This window comes from Spinacia oleracea, chromosome 4, assembly GCF_020520425.1.
Source record: "Spinacia oleracea cultivar Varoflay chromosome 4, BTI_SOV_V1, whole genome shotgun sequence".
Classification (NCBI taxonomy): Eukaryota; Viridiplantae; Streptophyta; class Magnoliopsida; order Caryophyllales; family Amaranthaceae; genus Spinacia; species Spinacia oleracea.
The window spans coordinates 170,147,196-170,169,153 of NC_079490.1; the positions used below are offsets into that span (position 1 = coordinate 170,147,196).

The following is a 21,958-nucleotide window of genomic DNA, read 5'->3' on the forward strand; positions in this document are numbered from 1 at the left end:
TTAAATCTGAAATAACATGTAAAAAAAAAAAAAAAAATGCGATGCGTGCGAATATATGAAACATACGGAGTATAAGTTAGATAAAGCCGAACGCATATAAAATAGATTGATTAAAATGGTAAGAATTTATTTAAGGGGCTAGATTGATTAAAATGCTTCTTAGAGCTTTTCTTATATATTGGTTAAATTGTCATTATATTCTTTATTCTATAAGTGTGGAGGGTATTTTAGTAATCCAAGGGGGTCACAAAAGTGAATTTACTAAAATATACTTAGTTGTTCACTTATATAATAGAGATGCATGATATCCAACTCGACAATTTATCAGTAGTATACTTCGTACTTCGTAGTAATTAACAAAGAAATATTTAAAACAGTTAATTACAAATGAAGTTAGTAAATTCGAATCTGAGATCTATCATACACAAGCCCTCAGTTTTAACTGGTAGGCCGAGACATTGTTGGTTCATTTTATGGTCAATAATTTAGTAGCCAATCTGATCATATCATAAGTTGCACAAGTTGATAGAAAGATGATAAGATGATCAATTATCTTGTGACCCATGTTACCATATATAGACAAAAATCCACATTATTTTTCACCATTATCAAAACTCAAATCGGATTTGGGCTCTGTGTTGGACCTGAGCACCTGACCATCCCCATCACCCCAATCCCATGACTAGAATGTTTGGTGTAATTTTAATGGCGTTTACGCATGTTTTCTCTCTCCTTTCTCAATCTCCCCATCACGATCCCTCCTTTTATTTTCCTATGTTTCCCATTTCCCTTTAGATTTGATGGGCTGAAAATGAAAGGCGAATTTTAGCTCATTTTCTCATTAATCATGACAAAAAGTATCATAGATAGCCACAATATTTTTCTGGTTTTCAAATTTTGAGAAATCACTGTGCTTTTTTCAGAACTGGGAAAGGCTTCAAATTCAAATATTTGAATTGGGTTTCTCAATTTGTTAATTGCTGAGTGATTATACTAGTTTTGGGATTAATTCAAATATTTGAATTGGGTTTTCCTCAAATTCTCAATTTAGCAGGTTGCTGATTGCTTGTGCTAAATTTGGGATCAATTTACAGTGTTGTAGAACAACGTTTGAATTTGGAGAAGTTTTCAAATTTCAGATTTCCGAGTGATTTACAGGTATCATAACTAGTTTCTGAACTGGGTTTTGCTTGGATAATGTAGAAATGTCTTCTTTGATGCATACATTTCTGAATTTTTGATTATGAAAGAAAGATATTTGGGTATTGCTTAAGATTATTGGTTTATAGATGCAAGCAGTTGATTGATGAATACTATATAAGATATGTTTGATGGAAGTATGACAATGTCTTTCCATACATTGAATTATCCAACATATGTTTTAGGGAATACATATAAACATGGGTTATTAAGAAGCTCAAGAATGATTCCTGCTTTAGCTGCTACTCCCCCATCTTCAATTCTTGTGCACACTGGTGAAAGTGACAATTTCTTGAAATGTGGGGGAAATAATTATGTGCCAAACATGTCTTTATCAAACAAAGATTTTAGTACTAGTTCTATTCTTAATCAAGCCAATGGAATTGGTGTAATAGGAGGGGTATCTCTTGATTCTACAATGAATTTCTTGCATAAGCTTGTGCAATGGGGATCAATGGAGGGAAAGGATTGTTCTCCTCCATTCATGCTTTGTTCTGATCCACAGTTAACGGATTTGCTCTTGAACTATGAAAGAAGTTCTTTTCCTTCACTTTACACTCAAGTAAAACCCTGTAATTTAGATCATACTCCGATTGTAGCGAACTTGAACTGCAAAAGGGCATTTCTTGAACAAGGGGGTGCTAAATGCTTAGTGATGCCTTGCCATTTGTTGCATTCTTGGCATGGTGATGTTTCTATTGGATGCAGTGTGCCTGTTCTTCATATGGGTGAGTGTGTGGCTAAGGAGTTGAAGGAAGCCAAATTAAGGCCTCTTGAAACTGGATGTCCTTTGAGAATTGGTGTTGTTGGTAGTGATGCTGTATTGAAATCAGGGTTTTATCAGGAAAAGCTACAGAATGAGGTATTTGTTTCAATGCTTTTGGCCTTTTACTTCATATATTTTGGATTGAGAATGCAGATTAGATATGCTTGCTTGTTTACTACAGGAATCTGTTCTTAACATTTATAAAACTTGCATTTTGTTTAATAGGTCATTGGTTGAGTTGATTTAGGATATTAGGAGCAGAAACAAGCTGAGTTACGAGGATATTATCTTGTGAATGGAAGTTGAACTCCGAGTATCTTGATTGTAGGAAGAAACTAACCTTTAGGATGAAACTATAAAATAAAATAAAAAATGAAAAATAAAGTCTTGCGTCCTCCCTCTTCTTTCTTCTTGGAATCTTGATTTTATAATGACAAGAATTGCTGACAGTTCAATGGGGATTTAAGGTTAGACCGTTTAGCCGGAATCACTACAAAATACATGACAACTAGACCTGGTTACTCCGTATTGTACAGGGTAGCCCAATGGGTATAGGGTTTGGGTCAAGTTAATAAGGTTCTTATTGGACAAAAAATTATATGGATAGCTTCGTATTAATCCTTTTTTTTCCATTGTTCCTTGTTCGTTTATAGACCCGCCCACAATCGGCCCGCTATTGACCCGTGACCCGCTTTGACCCACCCACCATGGACCTGCTAAAATTGACCGTTTCATTACCCGACCCGCTTTTGACAACATGATATATAAAAGGATCTCAAGGATCTTGACTGAAGGGGGTCATAACTCATTCATTAAAACAACAATTAGCAGTTTAGCACTATTCTTGTCAAAGCATTGTTAGCCTTGCTCTAATATAGTGGCAGTGAAAGCTCATTAAAGCCTTTTGAAATCACAAACTATTGAAATTGTGCTATCTTATTGTGATTTTCTTTAACTCGTGAGAACTTCAAAAGGAGATTTCTGTTATATAGTGGCTTGGTAATGATATAAGTACGTTCTTCAAAAGTTGTTGAATATGGCATAGGTTTATCTGGTATTAGTGCAATTTTCTGTGGCATCAAGCAGCAAGATGCAACATAACAGACTCGATAATATTTTGTGCTTGTTTGGTAGTTGTTTAATAATGCTTAATTAATACTCCCTCCGTCCCTTAATACTCGACCTGTTTAGCACTATGATTGATTTACCCTTGCCCTTGTGACTTGTGAGTGGTTAAAGATTACAACTATCAAATCCAGTAATTTTCTTGCACCCGAATTCTATGTTAGGGATTTGAGGTGGTGCTCCCTGATAAAGCAACCATGGAACACGCAGTGCGTCCTGCTATCGAAGCTTTAGACAGGAAAGACATTGAAGGTGCCCGGAACTTGTTAAGAATTGCTCTTCAGGTTCTTTTGGTGAGAGCTGTAAACATGGTCATCATTGCCTCTCATGATATGCGCGAGCTTTTACCTCATGATGACCCTCTCCTTAAGAAATGCATTGATCCAATTGATTCTTTGGTCAGGTCAACTATCATATGGGCTCAATCCGTTGAAACAGGTTCACATTGAACAAATTATTAAGCTGCATGGGGGTAAATGAGTAAATGCCATTCATTGGTTGATGCAGGAGTTCACTTACAGATTAACAATATTGGTTTCAGGCTTTGTGAAGGACAGGACAGAACAGAACAGAACAGATGTGTTATGTGTAACTTCGTATTGGCAAAGTTCTGCAATTGTTTGGTATTTCATCCTCTACAAGTCAAATTCAATCCATTTATCTGGTATTTTTTTTGTTACATTCTCTTATATAACCATCTGTATCAATGCCTCAAATTTGTACAGCCCCTGGAATAAATTAATCAAAATTCTGAATCTGAAATATCCCTTGAACTTTTTTTGTCAAATACTTTGTATTAAAATCATCTTAATTCTTGCAGTCTGTACTTTCTGGAAGTATGGACTAAGAAAACTGTTGCAGATTGGTGATAACCATACATAAATTATTCTTCTCTAACAAATTTTCCATTAAGGACCTCCTCCCTGCCCTAAGTGGGTGCTTCTTTTAGATGTTATTGACAAAAATAGACATAAAAGTTGCTTGGACATGGCCTCAGCAACGTCCACAAGGCAAACAATTGCTGTAAAAAAAGTTACAGGACTTAGATTAGAGTGTTCGTCAAGTAAAGTTCTCATCGCCATGTTCTTCGACATTATTTTTTTGGTTTAAGATTATCTGAAACTAGATAAGGTCATGTGCACGAATTTTCGAAAATTAATTTTAAAATCTTTTTATAAAATCTTTAGTTGAAACCTTGAACATACTCAATATGCAATTTTCGTCATACTACATATTATATACTTCCTCCGTTCCGGAAATATCGCACCATGGTTGACTTTTACTTCTCTAAGCCTTACTTTGACTCTTAATATCTCACATTGTGTGCAAGTAAAAACTATAAAAAAAATAATATTTTAAAAATATATATCAATACGGATCTAACCTGACCCCACATGACTAAAATTTCCTTACGTACGAATCACAAAAAATGGACAAAGTCGTAGTGTGAATAGTGTAAAAAACAAATGGTGCGATATTTTCGGAACGGAGGAAGTATTTTATATGTTAGTATGATAATTTGACCAAAATATTCAATATGATTAATATGTTAATATTAGGTAAATAAATTTTATATTATTGATATGATGATTTGATTAAAATATTACTAAAATTGTCTAATATTGTCATATTCTATTATCCAGTATTTTTTCCCATACTAAACAGTTTATACAAAATGAGAGATTTTTTTTAAAAATAAAGTAAATATGTTTTTTTAGAAAAGGGGATTTTGGCAGGAAAACTTTGCACCAGGAAATGACGTGTATCATTCTTAGTGTGTGTTTTAGTATAATGTAATAGATGACTCAGATATCTCTGATTTCATGGTCATTTTTAAGTACCTCCACTGAAAGTGACAGAGACTTATATGGCAATGAAGAACAAGTATTCGCGTAACTAGTTAAGCAACTAGCAAGGGAAAAATGTCCTAAAGCAAGACTCAACAATGAACAATAGATTGAACCAGGAATACTATCAGACTTCTCTTTAATGAAAAGACCTCAAAATGGTATGAGCTTTTAATGTACTTTCTATGTCTAATACAGTAGCAGAACAAGCATCTACGTACCCGTACGCCATCCAAGCGGTATACTCCTAACAAAAACTTGAACGGAAACTAATAAACTTCAGTAGCTGCAAGTCCACATGCATCCATCTTCTGTTGAAAAAACCTGATGTAATCTTGGTACTATACTGCACTTTCACTAACTGTATTTCTGAACTCTGTTTATATACTGTTGCCAACTCCAAAACAAGTACCCCATGTCACAATCCCCAATCCGGAATTCATTGTTGATACTCACTAGCCAAACAGGGCACTAAGGATTCATCACCAATCCAATCAGCATAGATACCAACCAACTTCTTAATCTTTTTCTTCTTGAATAAGCACACTCTTGGTGCAATTGATGGCAGTTTCTGTTTCAAAACACTGGGTTTCTGAGCCTCATTCTGTAGCATATTTTTTACCAAGGATATTGGAGCAATAGGTGTGTTTCCAGATTTTGATGCAAGTGCGGGTACAGATCTTCTTAAATCTGAAACAAAACACGAGAGATTTGGTAAGTATAAAATTAATCAAGATTCTTATGTGTGAATGAGTGAATCTAAGCAGCTAAAACCCTAGAACTGTTTGAAAACTAGTCTGCAATCTACTTTGAACATAATGCATGATAAGCTAAAAACAGATTCAGTTCTGATGAACTCGAAGCAGCAATGTTTATACTGTTATAGAAACATGGTGTCACTGTAATTCATATCAACAAATCAATGATGAATGCTTACAGATAGCTGTTACTAGAAAGCTTTTATAGGTCCACAGTCACCTTCAGTTTTCCAGAAATTACAGACCCTTACATGATTCGATATCTCCTCCAGATTGAAATCACAGTTGACGGGCAACAAACCCACCTAAGAATCCTTATCATTCAACTAGTTTGTTCATTAATTTGTCGCATGAGTTATTGTTGTCATACTCGTACATGTTAAATTTTGAAAGAACAATAATTCTGCAACCTTATGTATTGAAGAACTCTAGTCTCGAACTACAGAACTCATGCACTAAACATTTTGCTAAAGGAAGAACAGAAAAAAAATCAAATGGGAAAATCAAACACAACCAATTACCTGCATTTCCATGAGCATATTTACATTTCGAACCGTAAGCGCAGCAATTAACCATCCAATTGTTGCATAACCTTGTCTTGGTTTTCGAATCAACATCTTCTTCCTGAATCATTATAACAGATTTCTCCCTAGGCAAGTTGTAGTTGTTCTTCTCTTCGTAAATCTCTGGTTTTTTATGCAGAAAAGTACATCGTTTACCATAAGGACACATCTCCCATGAGTATTTGCAGATTCTTCTACCAGAGGTGTTCTCATTCATCATTCTTGAGTCCCTCATTTTGCCAGGCACATGAGCAAAAATGCAAAAGTCCCCATAGTTGCATCTACCAGAAATATTAAAGTTCCTGCAAATTCCTGTCTTGTACACCGAATTGACAGCTTTTGAGGGTGTATTATCAGTTACCAGCTTGTTCGTTGTAGGAGGTTGGTATTCAGTTCCCCTTTGAGGAACAAAATGAGGAACAAAAGGCGGTCTTGTAACTTGCCGCGCAAATGCAGGAGCATTCATGCTAAATTCTTAAAGCCTATATAGCTAACTTGGAAATACCAGTTTTGAGTGCTAAACACAGAAGTTACCTGCAACAACAGCAATTTTTTCTCCTTGCAATTAGTCTGACAGGAAAACAAATGCAATCAGAACTTAAACAAACAACTTATGTAAGTATATAACAGATGATCGTATAAAGTTTAAGAAACTTCGATTTTGCAAGAAAACCCAGTTTTTAAAAAAGTACAAAGAACATCAATTCAAGAAAAGAAAAAGAAAATCACTGTAAACCCTCAATAGTAGAAATGTAGAACAACTTCCAGTGATTTTTTTTTTCCAACAATTGAACAGTAAATAACATTTTCAAAATTGTAATAAAAATTCCAAGAAATATAAACCCATAATTCAAGAACTAAACCCCATAAACAGCAAGAAAACCCAAGTTAAAAAATACCAAGAACGCCAATCAAAGAGAAGGAGAAGAAAATCACTCTAAACCCTCGCAGTAGAAATGTAGAACAACTTCCAGTGATTTTTTTTCCCAACAATTGAACAATAGTAACATTTTCAAAATTGTAATGAAAATTCCAAGAAATTTAAACCCATAATTCAAGAACTTAAACCCCATAAACAGCAAGAATTGGGAAAAGCATCAAATGTTCCAAGAAATTTCAGACCCACCCTTCCTTTTTGGGGTTGCTTAACTCCTACTCTTTCACAAAAATCAACAAATAATTTCACATGAACATATAAAACAAAGGAAATGAAACCCATTAATTTACGTTTAATTTCGACCCACAATCACATGATTAAATATGTCATTACTTAAAAAAATTATTAAAAAAAAATCATTACCCTTAAAAAACCCTTGATCAAGATTGTTCCATTTCCTCATTTCTCTATTCTAACACATTTTAACTAGCTGGAATTTTTTGCCTAAGATTTAATGGGGTTTTGCAAGAGATAAACGGAATATAAATATACAAACAGAATTACACCGTACTAAATAAAATAAAGAACAAAAGAAGGATGATTAACGAACCTTCGTAGAAGGAGAGATCAAAGATAAAGAAGCTTCATATTGGTGAAAGAATGGAAGATGAAAAGATGGTAAAAATGGCTAAAAATGCTACAAAAAATTTGCCATTTTAGGACAATTAAGGGTCAAACTTCAAAGGGTGGAATTGGGGATGCCAAGGGGTATAGGCGTATAGCCAGGGTAACACAGTGAACTGTCTCGTCTTAAATGTTATTCCTACCCTTCATGACGAAGTTTGTTTATTACTCCCTCCGTCCCAAAATTATTGTCTTGTTTTTAAATCTGGCGTTCGAAAGTTATAATTCTGTTTCTAATTTTGTCTACTAAGGTCCCCACTTTCTCATGTACTATATTAATTAAAAATGTATTGAAAACCTCACCTATGTACTACTCCCTCCGTATTTTTTTTAAGAGTTACACTTGCATTTTCCGGCCGTATTTTTTTAAGAGATACACTTGCCATTTTTGGTAACTTATCAACCCCACCACCTAATTAAATAATATATCTACTACGCTTTATGACCCACCATCCAATTAAAAAATAATTTTACAACTACACCCACCCCACCCCACCTCCACTTGTTCAAAAGGACATGGTCCCCAATGTACTTATTTATTAAAATATCTACCCCAACCCCACTTCTTTTATTCTTCTTAAGACCCGTGCCCAACCAAGTGTATCTCTTAAAAAAATACGGAGGGAGTATATTCCACTTTCCTACTTTATTCCACTTTTCCATACAACTCAATCATCATTTGTACTTTATTCCACTTTTTATGTACTATATTCTACTTTTCTTAAAATTCGTATTTTTGGTCAAACGAGACTATAATTATGGGCACGGAGGGAGTATTATTATTATTATTATTATTATTATTATTATTATTATTATTTATTATTATTATTATTTTGTTTGACAGAAGTTTGTTTTTAGAGTATCACTATTCACTAGTGTGATGTTTGTAGGGGTGTGCAAATGCGGGTTCGGTTACCCGTTAGCAATTTATTTTGGGTACCCGTTATTTTCGATTTTTAAAAATGCCGACCCTAAACCGTATCCACAAGTATCGGTACCCGCTTTTTCGGGTATCGGGTATTTTTCGATCGGTTCGGTCGGATAATAGTTCACATTATTTTGTTAAAACTTCCCGTGAAAACTTTAATCATGTAGGGTTGAAGATAAAAAAAAACACCTATAAACATGTTTATGAACTCTAAATATCTGATTCATACGACAAAAAAGTTAACAAAACAAGAACAAAACAATACAGCAAGTTCGCAAAGAAGCAACTAGAGCAAAATTATCCATCTTTAATAGATTACCATGTGCATAATTCAACATCAACAAGACCATTAATTAATTTCCAACATTAGCAACTACTAAACAACAGGAACATCAGTACATCACACCAATCTAACGAACATCTTGTTAATTTCGGTCGGTTCGGTTACCCGTTTTTCGGGTCGGTTATCCGCATGTTCGGTTCGGATTTTTTTAAAATGCAAAAAAGCCGACCCTAACCCTATTATTTCGGTTCGGTTATCCGCTTTTTCGGTTCGGTTTTTTCGGTTTTCGGGTTCGGTTTCGGTTTTCCGGATTTTTTGCACAGCCCTAGATGTTTGAGTCTTATGTAAACGTCTAAAATGGGTTAAATTTAATTGTTACGTAATAACGTCAAAGGAGAGTATCGGGAGAGAAAAAAAACGAGAATTTTTAAACAACGGGGTATGTATTGAATATTTTTGAAGATCGTAGAAAATTGTACAATTGAAATTGAGACATGAAAGTTTGGGGAAAAGGAGGAAAGAATAATCGTTTCAGGGAAGAGAAGGAGAAAAGATAGTGAAAGACTGATTGAGAGGAAAAGACGTGATGATATTATTATTTTTAATTTAAAATGCAAAGACATGTCAAGGAAAAACTTTGAAAATCTATCTTTTTTAAATTGAAAATGCAAAGAGATAGAAAAGAAAATTGGTTATTGCATTGGTAACATTTACATTATTTTTATTTGAAAATGTTATTAATCAATACATTTTTATTACATTTTTTTTCCACAATGACATCATATAACTTGTTATAATTCAATGGTAAACACTTTATTTTTTAAAAATTGAGGTCAACCAGTGAACTCTTGTGGTAGTGGTAGACCACATAGTGGGTGTCGAGGCCTGGTTTGTGCTCTTAAAATGAAGAACACCTGAGGTTGACTCTTTTTTGTGTCTCCTTATAAAGATATTTATATTACCCCCGTAAATGATAAAATAAAATATTATACCATATATAATTTGAAGGAGTACTTTACGACTTTACGTTACTATATTTAATAATACTTCTTATAGATAACAATATAATGCTACGCACGCATCGCGTACACTAGGAATACTGTTGGGCAATCAGCAACTCAGCAATGAACAACAGATTGAACCAACCATGAATACTATCAGATAATCAGATTAATTTCCTCTGTATTGGGAAGAACTATCTCAAAATGGTATGTGCATATTTAATGTACTTTGTATTTCTAATACCATTGCAGAACAAACATCTACACAGTTCAATAATCCGAATACTACTAACAAAAACTTGAATGAAATCTAATAAACTTCTACAGCTTCAATCTCATTGTTGAAAAAAGCTCATGTAATCTTGTATATTATACTGCACTTTTCACTAACTGTATTTCTCAACCCTGTTTATTATATACTGTTTTCAAATCTTCAAAACCGCCATTTTTAATTTTTCCTCATCTCTCCAATCCAATCAGCGTAGATTTTATCCAACTTCTTGTTCGGTCCAAAATAGGAGATCCTTGGTTCCCGAGCTTCATTAGGTAAGGTATCTCTGTTCCTGACCGAGGTTGTTGGATTAATCTGTCTGTTTCCAGAACTTGATGCAGGTATTACCAATTCTGAAATTAAACATGAGGGATTTGGTAAGAAATCTAAGCAACTAACATTAATACCATACACATAAACAGATTAAAACCATCCCCTAATGAATAATGATACTGAAACCAGAGGGCTGCGGGTTGGCCCGACCCGAAGCCCGATCTGTCGGGGCACTAAAAAGGCCGGCCCGACACGAGCACGGAAAAAGCACGGCACGGGCACGAGGTCGTGGACCGTGGGCCGGACCTTAATTTTTTGGAAAAAGCACGACAAGACACGCTAAATTTAGCAAAATTAGCTTTAGCCATGTTAATACCATACACAAACAAATTAAAACCATCTCCTAATGAATAATAATGATACTGAAACCAGACTGCTAAAGATGGCTGTGGGCCGGCCCGGCCTGAATCCCGACATGAAAGCCCGGCCCGGCCTGGCATGAAAAAGCCCAGCCCGACCTGAGTACGGAAAAAGCACGGCACGGGCACGAGGTCGTGGGCCGTGGCCGGACTGGGCCTTAATTTTTTGGAAAAAGCACGACAAGGCACGCTAAATTTAGGAAAATTAGCTTTAGGCACAACGGTCCGGCACGAAAGCCGTGGGCCTGGGCCATATTTTTTGAAATTTTCAGCCTGGCCCGCCACAATGTGGCATGGTGTGGGCCCGACCCAGTTCGGCCCGGCCATCTTTACAGACTGCTGCATGTTTGAAAACTAGTCTGCAAATCTGTCTTCTCTGAATTAACATAATGCATGAAAATCTCCAGCTTATGAACTTGAAGCAGCCAAATTTTTACACACACATAATGTCACAGTTATAATATACATAAACCATACACCACCACCAAGATCACACAGTTCTCAATTTGACTAATCCAGTAACATGATTTGATGATATCTGCTCCAGATCACACAGTGAAAGAATTCAAATCATTTTACTCTTATCATTTGTCGCATCAATGTATTGAAGTTTCATATGTTATGCAGCACAGTATTTCCATGAAAAACTCCAGTTTCAAACTACACAACACATAAACTAAACATTTTGTTTAAGGAAATTAAACAGGAAAAAATTCAATGCGCATATTCATTACCTCGTTCTCCACTTGGTTCCTCAGCTTGGTTAGGTACGGTATCTCTGACCCTGATCGAGGTTGTTGGATTAATCTGTCTGTTTCCAGAACTTGATGCAGGTATTACCAATTCTGAAATTAAACATGAGGGATTTGGTAAGAATCTAAGCAACTGACATTAATACCATACACATAAACAGATTAAAACCATCCCCTAATGAATAATGATACTGAAACCAGATTGCTGAAGATGGATGTGGCCCGGCCCGGAGCCCGCAATGACCCGACACAAAAGCCCGGCCCGACCTGAGCACGGGAAAGCATGGCACTGGCACGAAGTGTGGGCCGTGCGCTGGGCCTGGGCCTTATTTTAAGCACGACAAGACAAGAAGTCGACCATAAACCCTAAGCCAGGCCCGACCCGGCCCGAAGACAAACCCGACCCGACACAAACCTGCCCCGACCCGAGCATGAAAAAGCACGGCACAGGCAAGAAGTTGTGGGCCGTGGGCCGAACCTGGGACTTAATTTTTTGGAAAAAAGCACGACAATGTACGGTACGACAAAGCACGCTAAATTTGGCTTAGGCACGACGGGCAAGAAAGCCGTGGGTTTGGGCCGGGCCTGGGCCATGTTATGAAATTTTCGCCCTGACCCTGCCCGCCACAATGTGGCCTGGTGTGGGCATGACCTGGTTCGACCCGGAGCCCGACCCAGCCCAACCCACGACCATCTTTACAGACTGCTACATGTTTGAAAACTAGTCTGCAAATCTGTCTTCTCCGAATTAACAGAAATGCATGAAAATCTCTATCTTATGAACTTAAAGCAGCCAAATTTTTACAGACACATAATGTCACAGTTATAATATACATAAACCATACACCACCACCAAGATCACAGTTCTCAATTTGACTAAATCCAGTTACATGCCCAAATCGATCACAGTTGAAAGAATTCAAATCAGTTTTCGCATCAATGTATTGAAGTTTTATGTTAATTATACAGCACAGTAATTCCATGAAGAACTCCAGTTTCAAACTACAGAACACATAAACTAAACATTTTGATAAATGAAATTAAACAGGAAAAATCCAATGAGCATATTAATTACCTCGTTCTCCATGAGAAAAATCCAACACATTAACTGTTGTTGTCTGATTGCTCGAATTTCCAGTAGCAGTTGCAGAAATCTGGGCATCTGAGGGTGTATTTGTAGAAGATGATCCTGTAATTTGCCGCGAAAATCCACCAGAATCCATTGCTAAATTCTTGAAATACCAGTTTTGAATAGTAAACGCAGAAGTAAAGTAAATGCAGGCTGCAACAACAACAACATTTTTTTCACCTTACAATCAGTCTAACAGAAAAATAAATGCAACAGAACGCAAACAAACTCAAGAACTGCAATTCTGCAAATTGCAATTTTCCCAATAAAACCCAGTTAAGGAATGAACATCAAGAACACCAATAAAAAAAAACCAGGGAAAAAAAAAATCACTCTAAATGAGTAAATTCTAAAACCCTCAGCTTCCAATGATTTTTTTTCAACAATAATAATAATTAAAAGATTCTAACAAAAATTTCCAAGAAATGTATACCCACAAATCTATAATTAGCAAGAATTGGCAGGGAATGATCGATGTTTAAGAAAAATCAAATTTCCCAGTAAAACCCAGTTAAAGAACATGAAGAACACCAATAAAAAAAATCACTCTAAATTTTAAAACCCTCAGCTTCCACTGATTTTTCTTCAACAACAATAACAATTTAAAGATTCTAACAAAATTTTACAAGAAATGTATACCAAAAAGTCTATAATTAGCAAGAATTGGCAGAGAAAGATCGATGTTTAAAATAAATAAATAAAAATTAGACCCACCATTATTGGGGTTGCTTAACTTGTACTGTTTCGCAAAATTAACTGAGGATTTCACATGAAAATGTAATATAAAGGGATTTTTTACGTGTAATTTCGACTCACGATCACATGAACATAACGCCATTACTTAATAAATCATAGAAATAAGTAAAATCAATACCCTTAGAATCCCTTAATCAAGCTTGTTCCATTAATGGCACTACTAGATTAAACGAACCCTTTTACATAATATAGACAAGAAATTAAAGGGGCGTGAATAAACATAGAGAATTATAGAAGAAATGAAGAGGAAAAAAAGGATGATTAAGTGATTAACGAACCTTCTTTACAGAGTACAAACAAAAAAGTTCAAAGGGGAGGAGTAATATCAATTATCAAAGATGACGAAACTTCGAATTTATTAAAAATGTTACGTACTACTACGGAGTACCAAACCCTATATATAAAGTGGTAACGGGAAGTAATCAGAATTTGTAAATTTAGTACATCAAAGGGAGGAATTGAGGAATGATCATTTGACGTGGGATGACTTAATATATATGTTACTCGTTTGTTTTTATTTGGTATTGGTATACAAATACGAGTCATTTACGCGGTTGGTACTGACATATTCTGTATTGGTACTAAAAGTGGTTGTGTTTGACGATTTGTGTATAATTTGATCACAAATATTGTCACTTGAAGTTTGTAAAACTTCGATGTTTAGGTGCTACTCGGACATCCTGGGAAGTCCTCGTTAGGCCTGGTTATTGGACAGGGTAGTCCAATGGATATAGGGTTAGGGTCAAGTTAATAGGGCTTTTATTGGTCAGGGCTCTTATTGGACAGGGCCTTTATTGGACAGGGTCATTATAGGGTCAAACTTATACTACAATTATTTTGAAAATTAAAATAGTAATGATACAAAAAATTACTTGTATAGCTTCGTATTCACTTGTACTTGCACATGGCTCTTTTGTTTTTCATTTTTCATTGCTCGTTTATTGACCCGCCCACTAATGACCCGCTATTGACCCGCAACCCGCTTTTGACCCGCCCATTATCGACCCGCTAAAAATGACCCTTTTAATACCCGACCCTCTTTTGACCCGCCCCGACCCTGACCCGACCCGCCCGATAACCAGGTCTAGTCCTCGTGTCGTTGCACCCCTAAAAAAAATTAAAAAATTGTATTGGATAATTTTTGGGAACTTTTGTCATTTAACACCTTAAAAAAAAAAAAACTAGTTTTTGTAATATAACACCGTACTTAATTTTTATTATATTTAAACACCTTAAAAAACTAAAATTTTTGAAATCAACACCACTTAACGTTTTCCATACGAAAAAACGTTAGTTGTTAACCATGATATAGCTCCCAAAGTATAATTTGATGGCAGAATGAGTTGTTTACCACCAAATCCTGCCTTGGGAACTTTATCATAGTTAAAAACTAACTTTTTTTTCTAATGAAAATCGTGAAATGGTGTCGATTTCTAATTTTTTTTGTTTTTAAGGTGTTTAAAAACAATACAAATTAAGTAAGGTGTTAAGCTATAAAAACTGGTTTTTTTAAGGTGTTAAATGACAAAAAATCATAATTATTGTGTTTCTTGTTGAATAAATTTGTCTCATTGGGTTGTTGTTGAAAACAAATTACTAAGGTTCAAATCTTGATAAGGGCTTTTTCTTTTTTGAGAAGGGAGAGTGTTAATTTGTTATAGATTGGTTATTTTTTGAAATAGAAGGTCCGGTCCGTAGCCCGTTGGCCAAAACTTCGATACTAATGCGTAGTACCAATAGGAAAGAAAAGTATATTTAGAAATTTACAAAATAAATGTTAAAAATAATGTTCCGAGTAACACTTATTCTTGTTAAGATTGGATCAGATGAGACCACTAATGCTACTAATAAGCTACTACTACTATTATATTTTTACTATTATTATGAATTTTGATGTCACTTATAGTATCGATAAATAAATAAAAATAGCAACAAATTTAGATAAAAACATTATTCCAGACAAGAACAACTAAGATTAGGGCAACACATTAGAAAGATTTAGATAATCCAGGCCATACAAGAAATAATTAAATTACATTAGAGTATCAGACCATATCACATCAACTAGGCTACTCGGACGAAGAGAACAAATTCTAAATGTTAAAAAATGGTACGGAATATTTCACAATCGAATTATACTATCTTAGTTGATAAAGTCTTAGAGAGATGATAATCTGACATCTACCTGGTATCTGAGGTTTACGTCAGTTGCCCTTTGTTGCTTTTTCTATGAAGATTTTCCCTTTAAGGTTTTCCACTTTTCCTACCCAAACGCCAAAAAAAAAAAAAAAAGGCCATTGTGCACTTTTTCTGGACATAATGAACATCGGCAGAGGTGATCAAAATTCGGGCCGGATCGGACTTAAACATAAAATTCATGCTCAAACCCATAAATTTGGTGCAGACTTTTCTGGTCCGGGTTCGGGCTTTAGTCTAAAAATGCGTATTTGAGGTTGCCCAATTCCATAATTTTTCGGGCCGGGCTGGCCCGGGCCATATATGATCCGGTCTTGGACATCGTATTCTTCTGGACACCTCAGCAAAACAATTCACAAAAAGGGGGAAAGCGAAAAAAAGAAACATAGCCATCTACATAAACATAATCTATACATCAGAAATTCAGAACGCCAGTTAAGGGAGATCAAATTTGTAGGCAATCAACGGAAAAATTGACAAGATGTCTCAGCAACTTTTCGAGCTTCTTTCCACTCTCCTCAACGAGGTAAACTGTCATTACCCTTTTCCCTCTCTCAATTTCATACTTGCACAACTCTTGAATGTCTAAAACCAGCCATTTTTTATGTTGAAAATCACTAAATTTTGATTTTGGTATAATCAAAATTGTTTTTTTACCTGGGTGCTTCTTATTTTTCATCTGGGTATATAAAATTTGTAGAATTTCTTTGTTATAATGTCGTCAATTTACAAAAAGAATGCATTTGGAGAAACTTTGATTGTCTAATTTCATGCTTAATTATTTGAGTTTGATTGTAGATCATTTTTAGGGTGATTGAGATGGTAGAACGTGTTGGATGTAGATATTGTAGAAGGTGTTAAGTACCTTATTGATGTTTTAATAGAGCAAATTAGTCAGATGTAACTTGTAAGGGGAGACATAACTACTGGGTTTTGTTTGATCCATTGGCTTAGAATTGACAGTGCAGTATGAGTAGCTAAGCTTTGAAGGACAATAATTATCATATGAACTCAAAACTGTTTTGGGAAACAACCCGTGGATCGTACTTGTATTAACACTGCTCTTGAGGAGGTCATACAACCAGTGAATTTTTCTGGTAATGGAGCATGGTGGGTTGCGGCCTGGTTTGTGCTTACTGACTTAGACACTTAGTATTGTCATAATCATTTTTCGGAACTTACTTTGGGGTTGTACAAAAGCTTGATACCGAAAATTATGGTTTATGGTCTACAAAATTATCTTATCTTGGTTTCTTATCCATCAATATCAGCTTTAGTGATGTGCCGCCTATTTGGCTGTATCTCGTTAATAACATTATGACTGCAAATGGACACAATATATCATTTGGGTAGTTTCCGGGTAAGGCGAGGTGGAATTGAAGGAATGTTGTATATCATGTCCTTGCTGATTAGGTTAAGATCCCACTTTTTACTAGCGGTTTTTAGTTTGTGAATATTAAGCTATTGTGACTTGATCGCCTGAAACTTTAGAAACTTTCAATTTTGTTTAGAGTAATTGGTCTTGATCCCCATATAATATGGTACTCATTTAATTGGCTTGTAGTTAAACCAAATTTTAAATCTTTTACTGTTGCTGAAGCAGAAGATGATTTGTTTGATTATTGTCCCCACCCCCCAGTTGGAGGTTTGGATGAGCAGGTTCTGTGTTACATATTCAAGCTTCTGCCCCTAATTTACTTAATCACTCTAGTAACAAGACGATGCATCTTCTCAACATACTTTAGCCAGTTTATTTCACAAAATTATCATTGGATTTAGTAGACTTTACAGTTACAAAGTGAATTAAGGACCAAGCTCTGAAACTTCCTCTGCTAAATCATGAAAACCTTCCTTAAGTTAGATGTGTAATAAAGAAGTTCACGAAAGAGCATTTCAGGTTCCATTTCGAGTTAATATTATTATGAAATTTTCTGTTTTTCTTCCCCTGATCGGCTGATTATAGCTACTAGATCCTTTTTTTTTTTGGTGAAAATGGAAACTTTCACAGATAAATCACTCCTCGATCGACACCCACATGCTACTAGATGCTGTTGTTCTTTTCCTGTTCCACCATTTTCTTTCCATTTCTTGAAACCTAGGCAAAAAGCAAGTTTGTTTTTCCAAATGCTTGCTAGAAACTCTGAACATGGCCAGTTTCAATGTTCCATCTGTTTCCTTTTCCGACTTTTTCCCCTTTGAATCAATACATGAGGATATATTAATGTATTTGCTGGCCATTCCTTGTCCAAGAATACCCCTTACATTTAAGTAGCTGACATTTGCAGTACCACCTGAAGTGGTTGAAGGTTGGAAAAGAAATTAGTGAATAATAAAAATCCTGTAAGCTGAGTTTAAGAAGTGGATTGACCCTAATGTATCCTTCTTTTTTGTCTTAGATCAAATTCTCTCTTACGAAACAAAAGACTGACCTGTTGCTCCTCGCTAGCTTAACAGAAAGTACCAGCAAGATGTTCTGTGCCTTACTGGGATACTAATTAAGAGTGAAGAGCTATTCCTTTGAAACCCCTTTCCTGTCTACTGGAAGAGGGTTTCATACTGGATCTTCAGCATCTACCTAACATCACATTGGCCAGAAAACAATCTTTGATTATTTTAATTTTCTGGCACTCTTTCTATGCTTACGCCTTAGATACTTCCTTTTTTGAAAAGTTATGATCTTTGAAGGTGTTTCACATTGACCTTATAGAAAATATACGTATACGAAGTAGAAAACAGAGAGGTTAGCTTTAGGACGGGGCTCTAATTAAAATCAAGAGAATGACTCTGATGCTTCAAGAGTTCAAGGTGTCAAATAGGAAATGTATTTTGCATTGGTAACTTAGTGATTGGAGGTGTTGCATCCGAGTAGGCAAGTACAAACAAAAAATAACTCCCGTAAAAGTTCCTCAATGCCTCTAAAGAATACTTACTCGGGCTGGGTAGAAGTTGTGGTTGGGGTGTACACTGTCTTATCTTCATGATAATAGCGGTTGTTTTTAGTTGTCTCTTAATGTCAAAGATGTTCTGCTACTTTGTGTTGAATATACAGCCAATTTAATGATCCATCTTATATAGGCCGTGTAATCCAGAGGTCAAAGAAATGTCAGCCTTAACTCCATTGGAAATGACCTTAAAGTCCTGGAACAAATCAGTCGGGACTTCATTTATTCCCTCACAAGAACAGAGTTGTATCTCTCGGGTCTTATTATTGAGTGTTAATGCCCCTTGTTAACTATATAGCACATTGATTCCTTCAAAGGGAGGACACTAGTCGTAATATGGGAAAACCACAGTAGGTGTTGACGTGTTGTTGCTACTTCTGCATCCTATTGTCCAATATAACCCATTAGATTTTCAACTTCTTTCTGAAGCAATTTACCAACTGGTTTTTCTGATTGTAATTTGTTAAAATGTTCTTTAATTTTAGTTATATTCTTATTTTAGTCTTTCTTTACGATGTATATTATGTGTTGGTGGATCCTTTGATGTGTAGGTTGAAACATTATCAAACCAAGAAGAAGTTGATTTACGTGCTAAAATTGAAGCTCTGAAATCAGAAGTAACAAAAGTACCTTCTCAATCTCTACAACATACAGTCGACACTGAGGTAGGTATCATGATTCTCTTAAGAATTTTTTGTGTTCAAGGTACTTGATTCTTATCATATGTTGGTTGTATCACTCAGCTGGAATTGGCTAGTAGAATGGATAAATTGACATCTAAACTGGATGAAGTGGATGAGATGATATCGTCAGCTATAACAACAGATCCTCGAGTAAAATCTATCTTGAGTAGTACTGCTGATGTTTGGATGCCTGTTATAACTGCTTCTTCTGATGAACGCCGTAAATTTTCATCATTGGTTAATGATGGTGAACCTGAAGCAGAAGAGAACAAATCCAGAAAAGTAGCCTAGGGGTAAATGATGATTTCTGTAACATTATTCTTCAATGAAATAAGCTTGACATGTTGGGCAGTTTCTTCATTCCTTTGTAAATTCAATGAGAAAGGAGTTATTACACAGGGTCTCATTTGAGCTTCATATCCTTTCAATACAACATACATGACCATAATTTGTATCCAATTATAGAAGTAATTTGTATGCCTTAAAAGAGGTAAAGGCAAAATCTACATGACCATTTTGTGTCAATTATTCCAGACTTTAAGGCTGGTTGTATGCCTATATTTATGATTCATTAGAGGTTCAAAACTCAATGTTCTTTGACCTCCATATGGATAGATCAAGTCTTGGGTTGGGTGAGGCAGTCTCACACAAACATATTACTTCCTCCGTTCTCTTTTAGTTGCAACATTTATGTTTTGGGCCGTTTTTTTTAGTTACAACTTTCTATTTTTGATAACTTTATCCACTTGACTTTACCAAACTACCTTCATCCATATTCAATAACTCGCCTTTTTCCATAATTATATCTAAAAATGGAGGTATAAAGGTAATTTACAATATATTCACTTAAATTGCAAAAGTTTTTTTTTTTTTTTTTGACATAAGCTTAATTTGCATAAACTAAAGAGATTACAAACTAAAAGTACGAACTAAACCTAAACTAGGGCCTTGAAAGACCCTTACATAGCTTACAAACCAAACGAAATAAAAGGCAATACAACTTGAAGAGGTAGCATTCCCTACTTCTGCCGGGTCGAGATTGTTGTGATAACCTCGCTTACCACACCTTTGAAGTGTAAGCGTGCCAAAGCATAGACCAGTGATGCTTCCTGATGCTTTTTCCCCATCAATGGCAGCAATTTCCTTCACATACGGAGAGCTGAAACAGGGGTGACAGACCACTAGAGGCGCCTTTGAGAACCTATGACACTTGGGAGATGAAAAGGGGAGATAAAAACACAACACAAACAAACAACCCTGGTTGAATAAACCTTGTGATTTGCTCACAAGAGAAAAAGGTCACTAAAAGTGACTTGGAAAGCATACTATGAACCCCCAAATGAATTTGGGGAGCAGCGCAAAGATAGGGGTTTTTGAAAGCAACGAGAACTAATCTAATTGCTAACCTAAAATGAGATTTAACAACACTAAATCTCATACACCAACACCCAACCAGGACCCAATAACACCACACCTTACTTCCTTCCCTCATCATCCAACCTGTAAACACTTCTACAGGCCCAAGACCACTAACATAGGCTATGAAGTCCTTCAAACCTACACCTAGAACTACTCCTCCTTCAAAACTCGAACACCACTTAACGGAGGAGAAAAAGACTTCAATTGAAAACTCCTCTATGATCTTATTACCTACTAACACCTTTCCTGCATTCTCAAACCTCCATGGTATCCAAACCAAATGGGCACAGCCTAACAACACTACCCAAACAAATGAATACCATACAACTGGAAACCACAGGCCAAAACCAAACATAGACCTTTCAACAGACATAAAGAGAAACCAACTTACTACCCTCAAGAAACTACCAACATTAAAGGCAGACACAAAAAAACACTAAGGCTAGATTATAAGGTATATTAATTAAGACCGAAACAGAGACCCTAACCTAATCTTTACCTTTACCGTCAAGGTCGGCGTTTTCCGACACAACAAGACGGCGGCGACACGGCTAGTTTTGGAATCCCTAACCTAATCTTTACCTTTACCGTCAAGATCGGCGTTTCCCGACACTACAAGACGGCGGTGACAAGGCTAGAATCGGAATTAAAACAACAAACCCCTAAATCTCAGATCACAACCCAAAAAAACGAGCAATTTCAATTCCAATAGATACCCTAACCCTCAATTAATTTTACCTTTACCGGCGAAAACAACGACGGCGGCGACTAGGAAGATCCGGAATGAAACACCCAAGGTCGAGAATCTGCGCCAAAGAGCTTTTCTCCACCAACACTTGAAAAAACCGAAAAACAAAACAATCACCAAGAAGAGCTTCGGACGAAAAGGAGGTAGAAGCAGTAGCTTGGCTCCTCTTTCACTTCTTCGGTGATGAACGGCGCAAGAAACCACCGCACACAAACCGCAAAGAAAGGCTTTCTCCCTTAATTTGGCAGCGACCTAAAATCGAAACCCTAGCTCCAAATCGAGGAAGAACTTTTCGCGGCTCACTTTACCACTAATAAAACTGAATTTATCCCTAATTA

General features: G+C 35.9%; 4 protein-coding genes across 7 annotated transcripts; 2 read left to right on the top strand and 2 right to left on the bottom strand.

Moving 5' to 3' along the window:
• Nucleotides 1-595: 595 nt before the first annotated feature.
• LOC110798298 (uncharacterized) lies at nt 596-3,988 on the top strand. Its single transcript, XM_056842811.1, has 3 exons — nt 596-2,062; nt 3,256-3,529; nt 3,633-3,988. Exons 1-3 carry the CDS (start codon nt 1,325-1,327, stop codon nt 3,971-3,973), a joined length of 1,353 nt encoding a protein of 450 aa, XP_056698789.1. The 5' UTR covers nt 596-1,324; the 3' UTR covers nt 3,974-3,988.
• A 1,031-nt stretch (nt 3,989-5,019) lies between these two features.
• Nucleotides 5,020-7,939, bottom strand: LOC110798297 (zinc finger CCCH domain-containing protein 39). 4 transcript variants are annotated; one of them, XM_056842813.1, is made up of 3 exons: nt 7,747-7,939; nt 6,218-6,829; nt 5,020-5,628 (listed from the first exon to the last, which is right to left on the bottom strand). In XM_056842813.1, exons 2-3 carry the CDS (start codon nt 6,723-6,725, stop codon nt 5,378-5,380), a joined length of 759 nt encoding a protein of 252 aa, XP_056698791.1. In that variant the 5' UTR covers nt 6,726-6,829; nt 7,747-7,939; the 3' UTR covers nt 5,020-5,377. The 4 variants fall into 4 exon arrangements, with proteins under 4 accessions (XP_056698791.1, XP_021859167.1, XP_056698790.1 ...); XM_022003475.2 differs by having other exon boundaries at nt 6,218-6,793; nt 7,747-7,938; XM_056842812.1 differs by lacking the exon at nt 7,747-7,939 and adding an exon at nt 7,560-7,711 and having other exon boundaries at nt 6,218-6,793.
• Nucleotides 7,940-10,193: 2,254 nt separating this feature from the next.
• LOC130459501 (uncharacterized) lies at nt 10,194-13,732 on the bottom strand. The gene is made up of 4 exons (XM_056826908.1): nt 13,591-13,732; nt 12,823-13,029; nt 11,730-11,840; nt 10,194-10,656 (listed from the first exon to the last, which is right to left on the bottom strand). The coding sequence occupies exons 1-4, from the start codon at nt 13,712-13,714 to the stop codon at nt 10,481-10,483; spliced, it is 618 nt and encodes a 205-aa protein (XP_056682886.1). The 5' UTR covers nt 13,715-13,732; the 3' UTR covers nt 10,194-10,480.
• Nucleotides 13,733-16,197: 2,465 nt separating this feature from the next.
• Nucleotides 16,198-20,043, top strand: LOC110798301 (uncharacterized). Its single transcript, XM_022003478.2, has 3 exons — nt 16,198-16,354; nt 19,322-19,435; nt 19,514-20,043. The coding sequence occupies exons 1-3, from the start codon at nt 16,310-16,312 to the stop codon at nt 19,742-19,744; spliced, it is 390 nt and encodes a 129-aa protein (XP_021859170.1). The 5' UTR covers nt 16,198-16,309; the 3' UTR covers nt 19,745-20,043.
• The last annotated feature ends 1,915 nt before the right edge of the window (nt 20,044-21,958 follow it).

Coding starts and splice junctions, on each gene's coding strand:
- LOC110798301 (XM_022003478.2), top strand. CDS start 16,310: ATGTCTCAGCAACTTTTCGAGCTTCTTTCCACTCTCCTCAACGAG. Junction 16,355..19,321: donor TTTCCACTCTCCTCAACGAG/GTAAACTGTCAT, acceptor TTTGATGTGTAG/GTTGAAACATTATCAAACCA. Junction 19,436..19,513: donor AACATACAGTCGACACTGAG/GTAGGTATCATG, acceptor TGTATCACTCAG/CTGGAATTGGCTAGTAGAAT.
- LOC110798298 (XM_056842811.1), top strand. CDS start 1,325: ATGTTTGATGGAAGTATGACAATGTCTTTCCATACATTGAATTATCCA. Junction 2,063..3,255: donor AGGAAAAGCTACAGAATGAG/GTATTTGTTTCA, acceptor ATTCTATGTTAG/GGATTTGAGGTGGTGCTCCC. Junction 3,530..3,632: donor GGCTCAATCCGTTGAAACAG/GTTCACATTGAA, acceptor TATTGGTTTCAG/GCTTTGTGAAGGACAGGACA.
- LOC110798297 (XM_056842813.1), bottom strand. CDS start 6,725: ATGAATGCTCCTGCATTTGCGCGGCAAGTTACAAGACCGCCTTTTGTT. Junction 5,629..6,217: donor ATATGCTCATGGAAATGCAG/GTAATTGGTTGT, acceptor GTTTTGTTTCAG/ATTTAAGAAGATCTGTACCC.
- LOC130459501 (XM_056826908.1), bottom strand. CDS start 13,714: ATGGCGTTATGTTCATGTGATCGTGAGTCGAAATTACACGTAAAAAAT. Junction 11,841..12,822: donor TTTTTCTCATGGAGAACGAG/GTAATTAATATG, acceptor GTTTAATTTCAG/AATTGGTAATACCTGCATCA. Junction 10,657..11,729: donor GGAACCAAGTGGAGAACGAG/GTAATGAATATG, acceptor GTTTAATTTCAG/AATTGGTAATACCTGCATCA.